Genomic DNA, 16,316 nt, shown 5'->3' with positions numbered 1-16,316 from the left:
ATTATTTCTATCGTGGTGAGTATTGAAATAATAACAATCATAATGATGATGTAGTACTACGGATAAGTACATTTGTTTGAGATCACGACTTCACGAGTTTAAACAACGACAACAAATGTTTCTATAACATCATTTATATATTATAATAGGTACCGTAGGTTAGGTACATAAATTACCCACTTTTAATTGCTATTATTTTCAAAACGTTCGCAGCGTATTTTTTTTTTTATGAAAAATGGCTTTGGTTTATTCAACGATTTTATTTGTTTTGCAAATACGCCACAGCGGCAACGCGTTATTTTAATAATTGACGCACACGCTGCTGTTGCCTATGGGTGCAAAATGTGTGCAGACTACGGAGTGTGATGTGAAATTACTTAAAATTATTTTAAGTTTTGTAATACGACACGTTAATATACAATAGTTCACAAGTATACTGTATGTGCCAAGAAATTAAAAAAAAAAAATAATTCATACAATAGTACCCGTAAAAGACTTAAAAAAAAAATACTATTCCGACTTAATTTGTGTGTACAAAGACTATAGTTTGTACTTTGTAGACGTGTTTGTGAAGTTTATATATTAGATACATGCACGTACACGCAGTTATCTGAGGGTTGTATTTAAGATTTACTCAAAGAAGAGTGGGACTTGGAACATGAACATTTTGGTAGCCCACTTAACTTGGGTAATAATATTATCAATAACAAAGGTTATAAACAGTGAAAATGTACGCGTATATTTTTAAATGTTTTATCTAGTCTAATTTACTTTAAATTGTTGACGACTTCTTCTGCACGTACTTGTTTATTCTTATCATCAGTGGCGTGATAACAAGGCTAACTCTTGAGCCTAGGAGGCTAGGAATGAACGTGAGGTTTTCATCATTACGTTTACAAGCATACATTTATTAGCGTTTCCGTTTAACGTTATCAATATAATTAATGGTAAATCGTAATCTCAAGGCAAATGTATTATGAGCGACGTGTATGAACATTGAAAAAATTTCATCCTCCGTCGTTAATCTTATTAACATATTATTTTCAAACGTCCAACCGTAACTACCTATAATCACAAATTCATAACATCACTTATCATAAATCGAATAAAAATAGGTTATGGAGTTATAGTATAATAATATATATCAGCAAGTCATAAATCATAATTCATCGGCTCATATCTACTACCGTACACTACACTATAGTAAACCCTTGTCAATGAATTCGTATATACTTGCGTAGGTCATTGTATATGAATGTGTGATGCACGATGCACTGATAGGTCTATGTGAAATATAGATATAGATACTAGGTCAATAAATATTAAATTCAAATTCAATTAAATATTTTCCAAGTATAATAATAATAATATGATTTTTGTGGTCAGAAATTACGGTCGACCGTTGTACCCATCATAGTAGTTTAGCCTTTGGTGTCCATTCGTCTATCATATGATTATTATATATGAACACTTGTGTATTATAAAGATGATGGATCACTCAGTGAACCCCAATTTTGACTGAAGGAAAACAAATCGTCATCAGAACGATTAATATTTTATACTATACTATTATTATAGCAACACTAAAATATAATACACTATGTATACATTGTTGAAAAAAATCCTTTGATTATTAATTATATTTTTACGTTAAATTATACGTACTTCTCATATAAAGATTTACAGACCTTGTTTTATATTAATATATTAATCGTATCACACATTTATTTTTATATAATAAAAAAAATAATTGTCTAACATTTTTTAATGCGATATTTATGTTGGAATGCCATATTGTTTATGTGTTATGTGTTCTCTAAAAAATAGGTAATAATGATTAAAATAAAACCATACAATAGTAGCAGAAAAAATTAATACTATATTTATAACTGTATAATCTATAAGTAAGTACAGTGAGATATATTTGATTAGCGACATTATAAGTGCACTTATATGATGTATATTGTGCACTTATGGTTTACGACCTACCTATACGAGAAATAATAATCAATCACAATGTTCAATAATACTAAATAAAACCTTAATAGAAGACAAGAGTTGACCAAGACACAATATTTGCTCAATTATTGTCTGTCAAATACATTGTGCATTTATTTTTGGCTACATAAACATATTATTATTGATTGGTGTTTTGTAGAAGTTCATATTTTGTCTTTTATACATTTGGTGGTGGATAAGCACTTAGCGTAATAAATTGCATCCATATTATATACCTTTTATTTTGCTAATAATACGTTTTAAGCACACAGACGTTATGATTAGAAAAATTATATACATAATAATATATTATACACTATTGGTGGTGATGTCAGGAATCTTAACCAAATACAGCTCACAATTTTCTAAGTGAACTATCATTAGTAGCGAAGTAGTTCTGGGGGGGGAGAGAACCGAATTTAAAATTTACAAATTTATCATTCTAATTAACATAAAAATAATTTACATTTTGTTAGTTTTAATTTCTCTAAATGTTCATACCCTTTCCATACGAAAGTTTCTAAGCACACTTCTGTTAGAACCTAACTTCTTATTTCAACAGTTTTTGTATAGATAGTTAACGTTTAAAATATTGATATAGATAATCAAGGCGTTACAACTATATATCATTAATATTTCAATGGTTGTTTATTACAATTATAAATAATAATCGTTTATATTGATGATTACAATACAGTAATGACTTCTTATCATTATAATTGGCTGGAAATTAAAAAAAAATTATCAAAATTGTATGATTTTATGTAGGTACCTTCTACCTATATATCTAATAATTTTTAAGCATTCAGTTGTACGTAATAATGTATAGTGGTGATTATCCAGAGAGAGGGGTGGGCTAATCCACCACTCCCTCCCACGATATCCGCTAGTGACTATCATTGTATGAATTGTTTTACTTTTAAACTCGTAGGAGTATAATATTGATCGTCATCGTATGCATTTTGATTGATAGGTACTATAGTTTCATCATTACAATTAATAATACTAAATGATTCAATATAGTCTCCATCGTTCAGGATATTTTTGAAATAGGTTTTTTTTACATATTTAAGTATACATACTATATATTTTATAAGATATAAAAAATGTTATATAAATACATTTTTTAAAGAAAATATATTTTTTTTTTTGTATATAAACTAAATACAACTGCTATAAAACCAGTATACATACTTTTGTCATATAATTATTAAAGTGCAATTATTTGAACAACTAAAATTATGACAATCATAAAATATTCATTATACTACGTAGGTTAAACTAGTTTTTTAAAATTTTTTTTTTTTGGTTTTGTTATTGACTGGATATTGCCAACTGAATTTGAACCAAAACTACAATATACGTGACGATGGATGCAATTATCTGAAAGAATAAATTTAGTAAATTATTATATAACATAAATCAATAATATGATTATATTAAAACTACCTATCTATATAAACACTATATTTGTTTTTTCTTTCTGACACACACATAACTTACTATATAACAGTCGCAACATCGAAATCATTCAGTAAATTTGTTTTTACAGTTTTTGAGTAATTTTAAAGTAAAATAATCTATTACAATAATAATATACAACGTTATCTAAATATTTATTTCAAAAAAATTTAATAGTTATTTATACTTATAATTTTATTATTTTTAAAGTTAAAGTTAAATATAACTTAAAATAATAAGTAAATTACAAAAATAATTTACTAAACCTTAAAAAATATTATTTTTATAGATTTTATAGATTTTATTCTAAGATTATTCAAATTTCATAAAAAACGATTTAATGTATGCGTTTTAATTGTTTCATTATTTCTGTAATTTTAAGAATAAATAAATTTTAGTTTTCTGAATGGATAATTTAATAAAAAAAAATACCTAATACATCATTATATTATATAATTATTTTTAAAATTCTTACACACTTTTTCTAACTCTGTTGAGTCAATAATATATAATGTCTATTATAGTATTATTTAATACACTAAAAACATAATAACCTATAATCTATATTTAGATAATTATTTAGTACTTTTGCCTTTTTGGTTCGTACATTTTTACATTTTGTTTTAAATTTTTGATAGTTTAATGTTTATTTTTTAAATAAATATATTCAAAAACTCACCGATTGAAGTAGTTTGTAGTCCAAATCAAAAAAATCATACACATCAAATATGATTGGGTTGTTCCAACAACTCAATACAAATACTTCAAACTATATATACAATTAATAATATTTCATAGACATTAGAATATTTTAATTTTAATAAGTTAAATAATAATATTTTACTTCTTTGATAATCCCAGTATTCGTCGTAGTACGAAGTATATCATGGGCGATCAAAACGGTTTTCTTTGACTGCATAACAATAAGCATATTATTACATTTAGTTATTGACATGCAAATACTAATTATAAGATTGTTAGTACATTATTGTATAGATTAACAATACCGTGCTATTGTAGGTATACACATAAAATCTAAATGTAAGTATTTTAAATTTTTATAAAAAATTGATTTCTAAATGAACATAGAGAATTAAAATATTAAAAATCTTTTATGTATAAAATATGTTTATATATATATCAACAAATTTGATGGGAACATCACTGCGATAGAAATAACATAAAAATGTTTTGTATTTTTTTTAGTTTAAAAACAATTTCCTAAATTACATCTTGGAAACTAATAACTGTAATGATTTACTTTGAATACAGTTTAAAGTTGTTTTATGTAGACAAAAACACCAACTATAGTAAATTTTATAGTTTATTAATGTATTGATATAAGCAGCATATATCTTACATTCTTAAATCTTAATACATTAACTTTTAATTTTTAACAAATAATTTAATTTATATAAAATTAAATTTTTCATGGTTATATAGAGAGTATTTGATATTGGTTTTCTAAAAATGTAATCTTTTAAATTAAGAATGGATTTTAATATTTCCAAGATGTTAAGAAAATGTTGTATAAAAAATAAATATAAATTATAAACAATAAGAAAGCGCATAGGGGAATTTAACTATTGGAATTTTCCAGCAGTTTTCTTCAAAAAATGTTTTAACTTATAAGTTATAACCAATATCAATTGTCTAAGAATTTGCATAAAAACAAGTAATATTTTGTCATTTTCATTTTATGGAATTAACTTTTTATTCTTGAAAAATATAAAAAAATAATTAAACTGTTAAAAAAAATAAATTAAAATAATATATCATATTTTTAAATTATATGTATTTACATTTTATTACGTTTATATTGAGTACCTAGAATTTTCTCAAATTATAACTTAACTATTTAATATTTTTATAGGTCATTTAATAATATTATTTTTGATAAAAATGTAATCATATATAACTTAATATTTTAAAATTTTCAATTAATTTAAGATGATTTTACTGTTTAATACTTTACTTACATGAAATGTTATTAAATACATTTATATTAAAATATTTCAATTATCCGAACTAACAGTGTTATTTTTTATTACAGTTTAAAATAAGATTAAATTTTTAAATTTTTAGGACAATGTTAGTTTATGGTTTTTATTAATATTCTATAAAATATAAATTATAAAATAATATAATAACTATTTAACAATAATAAATAAATAACAAATTTAAAAAACTTACTTCTTGTATAGTATTATGCGCTTCTCGAACTATGAAAAATATAAATATCATCTTCAAAATACAAAATACTAACGCTAATTTGTTGTATGTTAAGCCTGTGTCAATGTTGTTGGTGTAGTTAAATGCTAATTTTGTTACGTTTGAAGCAATAAGTAAAACTGATTCGATGATGATTAGCAATGCGTGAAAAGCATAATATGTTTTTACTTTTTCTGTCAAATTCCGTAGTTCAATGAATAAATTGTGTATTTCGGTCGGATAGAAACATTTTGTAGTAGTAGTTGCAGTTGGATTGCTTACACCTAAAAATGATAAAAACTTAAGTGTTTATCAACTAATTTACTGTATTAAAAAGAGGTTGTAATTTTAAAAATAAAAGTTTAATCTCCATAAGATACTTCTTAAGTATAGTATTAAAATTTAAAAATCTCAATTATTTTAAATACAGTCTAAGTATACTGAAAAATTCCAAAAATCAGATGTTGAATAACTATATTATTTTAAAAGAAAATGGATATAAACATGCTTGGTGAATTACTCTGTAAATATATATAAATGTTAGATTGATAAAATTTTCGCAGTTTATACAAATTTTAACAAAAATTTGATTTCATTTAAATGCAGTTTATAATAGGACTGCAAGTTGTAAGTTAGTGACTATTGTATAATATATCACGGTATATCATGGTCATAAATCATAATCCTAACCTAGGTGGATAAAACTAAATTATAAATTTAATTTCCGTGGATACTTTATTTAATAAACCGTCAAATAATATTAATGTACATTCGACTATTATAGAAGGTACTTACTGGTTTTAAATACTAAGTTGGCTAGTTTGTATCTGTTTCTTAACATTCTTATACATATAATATATGGTAATACTGTTATCATTGTCAATAAATTGATCAAACTCCACATAAATAATATGAAAAAATAATTATAATAAAAATTATATATGTAAGTTGTATGGTAAGTCCCAATTAATGAGACGTATATTAAGTAAAATCGTTGTGCCTTATAATTCGATGAACAAGGGACTTGTAGTACATGCTCATCAAAGCGATAAAATGAATCAAATATTTTAAAAAAATGTTTACTCTTGTTTGCTGAAATTGCTACGTTAACGACCATCGAAATTAAGTTAACATATGTCTCGAATAAAATAACCTGAAATCAGATAGTATGATAGTTCATTATAAATTGTATATATAATATTTAATATGGATACGTGACGAAACGAATAAAATAACTTACATATTTTAACAATCTTTGTGATGGTGCTATATTATTAGAATAATTGCGAAGTTCAGTATGGATTGATATACTTGTGAAACATAATGAAATCCATACAACTAATGAATAACAAAACGATAAGTACTTATGGTTTCCAGCAAATGGAAAGAAACCGATTAATTTTCCTGCATAATATGTTAGGTAAAAATTACTCCACGGCGAATACATATTAATTCACTTAACAGACTACGCACGCAGGAACCTAAAATACGTATAGTTTCCGTTGTTTATAAAGGCGACATTAAAATATTTTGACAGCAGATAGGTACTCGGAAAGTACTTGAATTTAGTCATCAGTTTTTTATATAAGTATTTTGAAGTATTCTGAAATCAATTAACCTGCTACCTGTAGTGATTGATTTCAATAATTAATCCATGTCTATTCTCTAATAATTTATTGTATTTCTGAATAAATAGTATAATTTAGAAGCAATGTTTTTGACAGCTCTTCAGATCGTATTTATGTCATTATGAACATAAATATTTAAGGATATACATTATGGGTACATAAGTAAATAGACATATAATCAATAATATGTATCATACTTGTATGTTGAAAAGTACAAGTTAACATAATAAAAATATACACTTCAATCAGAATTTGAATTTAAAATAATAATGTGCTGTAACAGTAATATTGGAGTTAGTTAAAGGCTATCGATAATATAGGTACTCCAATAATGTGTTTCATTTGTCCTGTAAACTGTAGTCTATAATTTAAAAAAAAAAATAATATAATGTAGCTTTTGAAAAATTATGCTCATCTTAATCTTTGCAGTTAAAACCGTGTAATAAAAAGCTTAAAAGAGTTAAAATGTTTTGAAAATTATATTATGTATTGAAAATTATAATACAGACATTCGGTAAAAATTTCAGGTATCTTCGATTATTCTTTTTTGAATTACAACAAACAATACAAATCGTTTGACGATCAGAAATAATTATATACGTGTAAATTTACAATATCGTAAAAATTTGAACTTCAAACGATCATAAAAAATTAATTTGACTTTCCGGTAGAATTTATTTTGTTTTATAATGGTAGCAAAACCTATAAAGAATCTTTTATTAAATTTTCAAATCTTATATATAAACAAGACATTTTTTTAGTGTAATAGGGTATAAGTATTTTTACTCATGATTAAATACGATAAAATACATAAATTTTAAAGGTAATTAATTTACTGTACTTTTTCCTATTTCTGACGTTTTCTGTACACTTTTACAGATATACAACTCATCGACTCGACGACTCATCTTTTTATCATATTATCGCACGCGGCCCAGTGGACGTGACAGTTAACGGAGCAAACGTTACCACTACACTAACCATTGCCAATAGATGGCGATCATCACATTGCGAGCGTCGATCTGTCGATTTTATAACTATATATTATATTTACCATTCTACCAACAACACGATTTTTCACCAGATTTGTGTTTCTGTATTGAACATAATTGATTTCCTGGAAAATAATATAATATTAATTAAATATTAATATTAATTTTACTAATGGATTTCCGTTCTATGCGTTTATATTGTATAGTATTGTATATTATTGACAGTGGCGTAACTTGGTAATTATATTCAATTATACAACAGCAGAAAAGTTAAATAAATGTAAATACTTTATACAATATTTTGAGGAAAAAAATATTTTTATCTTATAAATACGTTAAGTACATTTTTTATTATCGAGTTTAGAAGATTTAAAGATTTATACTATTCACATATCTGGGAAGAAAAATAATACTTTTTTACCTCCCCATTACAATTTATTACGTCTGTGATTTTGTGAGATATACCTAATATGAAGTCTTTTACACAGTAGGCGCTTATTATTTACGCCACTTTACTAATTTTTGAATCTAACAAATTGCAAGTTGAGAAAATTATCAATATTTCTACATTGGATTTTTACTATATTTACATTTTTACGAAAGTTGTGATAATGTAAAATATTACAATTTAAAAATACTCATATTATATCACCAAAAAAATTAAATATTATTCAAAAGTCAACGTAAAAATAAAAATAATATTTTTAAATTTAATTTCGATAATAGGTCACAATTCATTCTTATAATATAGCCATATAGGTGTTAATAACACAAGGTTGGTTCTGCCATTGATTATAGAATATATATTCTATAATCAATGGTTCTGCTGAACGTAACTTTGTTATGTCGCGTTATGTCATTATTATAGTAAAGTAGTTTTTTGTGTTAAAAATATTGGTTCTTATTAGTGTTTCATATTAGTTGTTAGGTAAGAATTAAACATTATAAATATTTTTGGAATTTGTTCAAATATATTCATAAGCATAGAAAGAAATTTCGATGACGTTATACCCGTTATAGTACCTACCTACCTATTTATTGTTTCAATGTCGTACACTCCACGGTATAGATCCGGTTTTTACTTAATCGTAAACGGCGTTTATTAAAATTGTGTAACATCTTCACAAATAATAATATGTATTTATTACTTCCTGAATTTTTTGTATACGCAGTGTATAATACATGATATTACGCAGGCGTTCTCCGGAGCTCAATAGGTATAAATTGATTTTATTGTACGCCAATCATACGCATATTGTTCGTCTTAATTAATGAATAAATCTCACAACCGTAGATATATTTTAATCGATTGTTTAAGTTCGACGGTTGAGCTTATAATGTCCCATGTAACGCGATTGCACTGTACACACACAGGTGAAAACATAATGAGTATTTTAAGTGCACATAATTGGAAATCGTAATTATTAATGTCCTACAACTTTGATGATAATATTATTATTATTATTATTATTTTTAATCTATTGAATAATTATTACTATTATTATTGATTATTTCTCTGTCATTATTCCATGACTCAGTGAAAGTATTTCCAATATGCTGTTTTCATTGAATTATCTTGAGTGTAAAAAAATCTACATAATATTATAGTATGGCATTTGATAGCGCATGCCATTATACGATAATAATCGAACGAATTTATTCCAATGTTAAATATTACATCACGGTCAATACGATAACATACGATTGCGGCTGTTTTCTAAACAATTCGCATGTTTACTCAATATTAAATATTAATTGTATATTTAAATTATAATAATAATTAATCCATTCTAAAAATAAATTATAAAAATAAGAAGAAACTTCACATAAATGGTTTAAAAAAAATATTTTGTAGTAAAGGTACATAATATATGTATTATGTATATACGAATTATTTTATATTGAAATTGTTGTACCTATTTGACAGTTTAACTATTTTTGCATTAATTTGAAAAATATCTATATTATACGTTTTATATTTTACAATCTTATTTGTATTACATTTTGTACCAAATATCAATACCTACATTATTATGTAGGCGTGTGATATAAAATATGTATATAATTTAAAAGTACTTATGTGATTCACTCCCTGATATATGCGGTCAGTTCTTGTGTAAAGAGGAATACTAGAATATAAGTAACTTGTCAAAAAGCTTGATATTCAATACCTATAACTTAACTTTGCGAGTTTTTTTTTTTTTTAAATACAGAAAGTAACTGTATAATAATATAAAGTTAACATTTTTTACAAATGTGTGTTAGCCTTATTTAATAATAATACATCAAATAAAATATAAAAGCCAATTAAATAATATAACGAAAATATTTATTTGTGTAAATAAATACTATTTTCAATAGCCGTTCTAATATAACTTATATAATACCTACTTTTTATTTTAACGTGCACGCAGTTATAATTTCGGACATTATAAACTGTATTTTATTTACTATATTACGCACAACACAACATGCAACGGACAAATTTTTTTGTGCGTTTCCGCAAGAACGGTAATCACAGACTCTGTTCAAGCACTGTGGCTGGTTATTGGATCAATACAACTATGCACATAGGCCGGATTTGTTGATCAATTTTGTATATTTTGTTGAACCTCGGCCAAAACTTGCATCGGAATGCACTCAAACTCGGTTGCTTTGGTCGCACCAAGCCCCCAAACGTCATGTAAAAATGCTCGACATCGAACTCCATGATTTACTTCCTCCGTTCGCCACATCCGGTTCGGCCGGGCCCACAGACACTTGCTGCGTCGATACCGAAGACAACGAACGGATCTCCATCATTGTATCACCTGCACCAGACATCACTGAAATATTGATCATTGATATATTATTATTATTGTTAATCTATATTATCTTATCGTCGAACTGAAAATTTCGGCATATTATTTTGGAGTTTTGGACTGACCATTTGCAGGTGGTTTTGCTGAAACCGACAGCATCACCAAGCAGGCCGACGGCGATCGAATCTCGACGTCGGACGTAATATTATTTTTTATGATTATATATGTAGTATAATATATGTTAATATATTTTTACGATAAATGTATGTATGTTATTCGTCGTATTCTATGTAAAAATAACACTGTAATAATAAACTTTGCTGCAGAAACAAATATTTCAACATAGTTGTCATTATTATCAATACCAACAGTCAGCAATAAATGAGTATAGTTTTTTAAATCTAAGATAATTTTTTATGGGATTATAATCACAGGGAATGAATTACTTCATTCATTTTATTCTAAATTAAGTATTGATAAAATCTTAACACATAATAGTTCAATTTTACTATAAAATCTATCGGTTAATAGTATAAACTATTTTGTTTAATCAAGATAGAGTTCACAGAAGTTTTAATGTTATCATTAAGAAATGTTCAACATTTTAGGTATGATTTTATAAACCATCAAAAACGAAAAATTTCAGTTAAAAAATATATTTTTGGAATATTAAACCACTTTCGCTATTTAATTTTATGATTCTTACTGTATATAAATATTATATATACTCATACCCCGGAATTAAACAGAAGAACTTTCTGACTAATGAAATAGGCATGGTTATCATTCAAAGAAATCTTGTTTAGGAAACACATTTTACAAATTTCATAAACAAGTTTCACTACTTAAACATATTATTATTATACTTAAATACATTATCTAAACACGAATTATAGGCATAAACAATGAAGTAGTAAAGTATAAGTATATAAGTAGACGTAGTATCAATCGTTTATATTTAACATATTTATAATTTGTCATTTATTTAAATAATTAACACAAATAATAACGTAAATATTTTCATAGTTGTGTCTTTTTGACTTTTTATAATATCTATTTAGAATTTTTCAACTTAATAAAAAAAAAAAAAAGATAAACATAAACATAAAGATAAATATTTTATATTTTTTTTATTTTTTATTATGTCTTCTAACATTTAATGAGGGCTAGCGGTGGGCATCCATATATAGACCAATTATATTATCAATTATTATAAAATATATTTAAACTAAATTTAAAAAAAAATCCTATGTAGTTATAATGTAAATACTATTTTGTTACTAACTTATAATCTTATAATGCATATATTAAGTAAGTAGTAAATTCGTTCTAGTTGTATCAAATTTCGAAATAATTTTTGGTATATAAAAACATAAGTGTATGAAAATATAGTATAAAAATGGTCATTATTTCTTTATTATTTTTATTTAATTTTTTATAAATTAATATCGGGCTTACCTAACTAAAAGTACATGTTATTATTTTTATAAATTTAAATTGCATCACTTAAATGGATTTTGTGAAACACATTAGTAATTTAATAAAATAATTAATATCAGATTAGATTGAAAAATTATTTTTCTATATTTTTTCAAGTTAATAAATTATGTAGGTACATAATTATAGTTGGTACTTTTAGGTCAAAATTAAAATTAAAATTTTTTATTAACAACCATATTATGAAGTACCTACACATTTTGACAAATTTAGATAATGAAACGAAGAACAACGATTTTAGTTTTTAGGTTATAGTCATAAACCTTAAGGTCTATGGTTAAAGTTTATAAAATATTATTCACTGCCTCACTGGTACTTGAATTATTTTACGTATATCACCTTTTTTTATAGGCACAATGACATTTCAAATACAATGTGTTTGGCAAAAAGTGAATTCAACTTACCGTTATAATAGTAATAATATAGGCTGTCTGGACGTCTTTGCTCAGAATCGTTTTTTGTATGCAATGATTTATCATTTAATTAAAATTTAACACTTACATTATACAGTGACTTACTCAAAGACGAAGTAACACTTGATGCCTACCGGTAGAGCGACCATGAACTTTCCCTATTTATACATAATCATAAATTAATAATAAAATAGATTCAGTTATTTCAGTTAAAAAATATAAAACGAAAAATAATATTGCGGTGTTCAGTGGTTTTAAACTTAATATAATATGTTGTCATAAAATTTGTTATCGCGTGTTTCTAAGCATTGCACAGTCGTATATTTTATGCTCTGATGGCTTAAGATTTATATTGCATCGTCATTTTTTAATTACTATGATTCTTCTATAATCTTGCTTTCGTTTTATTGAATAATAGTTGCGTCGATCCAACTTTCGGTCAGTGCAATTTTTGATTTAAATATATATAATTAAATTTCTATGTTTTATATTGTAAAATTGAATAAATCATTGTTATTTGATGAACTAATAATTAATATATTACATACCATATAGAAGAATTAATTATCTATGTATTATTCGCAGGTTTCGCTAAGATAATCTGAATTAATATAAAAGGGTCAATTTAATGAATTAATAAATAATATATACAAATATAATATAATAAATATAATACACTTTTATTTTATGAAGTTAGGTACAATCGTTTTTAATAGAGTCCATTGCCTTTCTAAATTACTTTCTGAACTAAAGTATTTTTTTTTTACTGTAGCATTGTTACTACTTACTGGTAAGAGGAAACACCTACACATTACTTCCTCCGAAGCAGGTCTAATGACAGACTACAATATTTTAATCTGTAGGTGGTGGATATTCCACAAGAATTTCCTAATAACTAGTAAACGGTTAATACAGTTGACCAATGATCGTATATTCATTATTTGTAACGTTCAGCAAAAAACCATTTAAACCTTTCGTACAAAAATAATGGTCGTTAAATTACAAACTACAAAAAAACATGAATGACAAATTGAATGTTACATTACCTATATTGTTAATTTTACTTTGAGTAAAATAATTGTTTGTTAAAATATTATGATATGTTTTTATTTAATTGTTATGATTAAACAGTGAAACTTATATTTGCACTTTCAACTAAAAATAATTATTGTATTACTTACACAGTTATACAGTTATAAATTAGAATATTATATATCAAATAAAGGCAATTTTATAGGATTTTATTAAAAAAAACAGAATTGAATGATTTCTGTAATACCGTATGTAATAAAAATGTATTGTTTATAAGAATGTATTAAGATTGGAGTACATAAAGTGTAATATAAATTGAGAATTTACTTAAAAATTGTCCTGTAGTTAAAAAAAAACATTTTTCGAATCACAATATTGCTATAACATGAGTAGGCGGAACAATTGACCGTGATAAACTGTAAACATAAAATTTAAGTTAGATGAATTAAAAGTATACTTCATTAGAATTTGTATTTGTATAATTAAAGCAGTCTTTAGTTCATATATCTTAAAATTTTAAAATTATTTATATCATTGTTAATATACTTATGCTGTGCCTAATTTTATTTAATACCTATTAACCTATAATTTGTTAAGGTAGACCTATTAAAAAAAAATAAATGTTTAAATAAAGTTTAAACTTAAATATATTATATCATTCTTGTTCTTATCTTTTCCTTATACAAATAATTTACCAAGCATGCCAACTTTCTTTTTTAATAATACAGTTATTCAAAATCTAATTTTTATAATTTTCATTAAAAACAATATTTTCAAATAATTGATATTTGTAGTACTTGTGGGGATACAAATTTTTGTTTTTAAAATTTCAAACCCCTTTGTATACAGTAAATTATTTATTGGATATTTTTTCTGAAAATTTTAACGTAAAAAAAAGCGAAATTTGAATGAGTAATTTTTGAGTTATTTTATTTTGTGTATTAAAGATAATATGTTTGGTAGGTATAGAGGCTATGGCAATTTAATGATTTTAGTAATTTTTATTAATCTACCAATATTTATAATTTATAAAAAGGGTCTAAGTATAATATATACTATATCTGATATTATATCTAATTAATATTATTGTAAAACCGTGTAAGATTATTATCCTAAAGTCTAAACATATAAATTTCAATATCTAATTGGAAAATTACTCATTCAATTAATTAATTGAATTGATTAGTTAAATTCAATCCATCTTCCCTTTTTTCTCATATTCTATCGTTAATAGTTACAATGATATAACTCAATCGTACACCAATTATTTTATTACAATAAATTTCAACGTATAATAACAATTAAAGAGTCAAAGTGAATGATTGAAATTTATATACTAAAAAAATACTCAATCAATTTTAAATTTTGACAAAAATAATTGAGAATATTTCAACTGAATTTAAACAAAAATGATAGACCGATTTTAGATTATCCATGATATCATTATAATGAATAGTCGGCTAATGCAGATATTATTAATCGGATTATAGGTACCATAAAAAAGACGCATTTACAAATCTTCGAATATTTTTACCATTTATTGGCACCAAATGTTGAACACATATTATTTGAAATCCCGGAATGGTCGTTAAAATATTAGAATAGAAGTCATAGGCCCATGGCCCATATAGGTAACAGTTATTAAATATAAAAGGAAAATTGTATAAAGCTGTGGCTTATGGAATCAAAAACTACTCGACAGATTTTGTCGATTTGAGGAAGGTTTAGATAATAAACAGAACCTAATTATGAATTTTCATCAATTAATTTTAAAAGTATTTTATTTGTTTTAATTTTAATTTTTTTTTAAATAGTAAAAATTAATAAAAATAAATCAAAACTAATACTATTATTTTGTAAATAAGAAACAAAAAAAAACCAAAATATTTAAATAAATAGTGATAATATTTTTTTATGTAATATGCGCGAATAACCCTAAAAAATCTACTATATGTCAAATATGCCTTTACACCCAAAATATGCAAAAACTTTCACTATTAAATTTTATATAATTATTACTATTATTATGAAATGGATTTGTATCTCAGTTAGCATGTTTTCCTGTATAGCAAAAAATACATGCAAATGCATGAACTTACGAGTCCTGCATATTATTATTCGACGCTTAGATGATTCCGCACATATAATGCCGATAATGCCGCCGCATGGATTATCCATATCGGTGTCATTTATCCCCCAGGCAACGCCGGGTAACTGCACGTCAGCACATCTAGTAAATTAAGAAATACAGATTATAAATGTTTTAAATAAAAATAAAATATA

General features: G+C 24.7%; 1 protein-coding gene across 1 annotated transcript; it reads right to left on the bottom strand.

Annotated features, from left to right (window-relative positions):
* Positions 1–3,279: 3,279 nt before the first annotated feature.
* On the bottom strand, positions 3,280–7,127 carry LOC132918211 (uncharacterized). The gene is made up of 6 exons (XM_060979343.1): positions 6,911–7,127; positions 6,466–6,823; positions 5,653–5,954; positions 4,304–4,372; positions 4,139–4,228; positions 3,280–3,381 (listed from the first exon to the last, which is right to left on the bottom strand). The coding sequence occupies exons 1-6, from the start codon at positions 7,115–7,117 to the stop codon at positions 3,313–3,315; spliced, it is 1,095 nt and encodes a 364-aa protein (XP_060835326.1). The 5' UTR covers positions 7,118–7,127; the 3' UTR covers positions 3,280–3,312.
* Between the last annotated feature and the right edge of the window lie 9,189 nt (positions 7,128–16,316).

Source organism: Rhopalosiphum padi, chromosome 1, assembly GCF_020882245.1.
Source record: "Rhopalosiphum padi isolate XX-2018 chromosome 1, ASM2088224v1, whole genome shotgun sequence".
NCBI classification, from domain to species: Eukaryota; Metazoa; Arthropoda; class Insecta; order Hemiptera; family Aphididae; genus Rhopalosiphum; species Rhopalosiphum padi.
The sequence above is the reverse complement of the archived record's forward strand: the minus strand, read 5'-3'. Positions and strand labels throughout refer to the sequence as shown.

Excerpts from the sequence above, each read along its gene's own strand:
- LOC132918211 (XM_060979343.1), bottom strand. The coding sequence starts at position 7,117 with ATGTATTCGCCGTGGAGTAATTTTTACCTAACATATTATGCAGGAAAA. Across the intron at positions 5,955-6,465 it reads CAACTTAGTATTTAAAACCA|GTGTAAGCAATCCAACTGCA; the intron begins GTAAGTACCTTC and ends TATCATTTTTAG. Across the intron at positions 4,373-5,652 it reads CGCATAATACTATACAAGAA|TCAAAGAAAACCGTTTTGAT; the intron begins GTAAGTTTTTTA and ends ATTGTTATGCAG.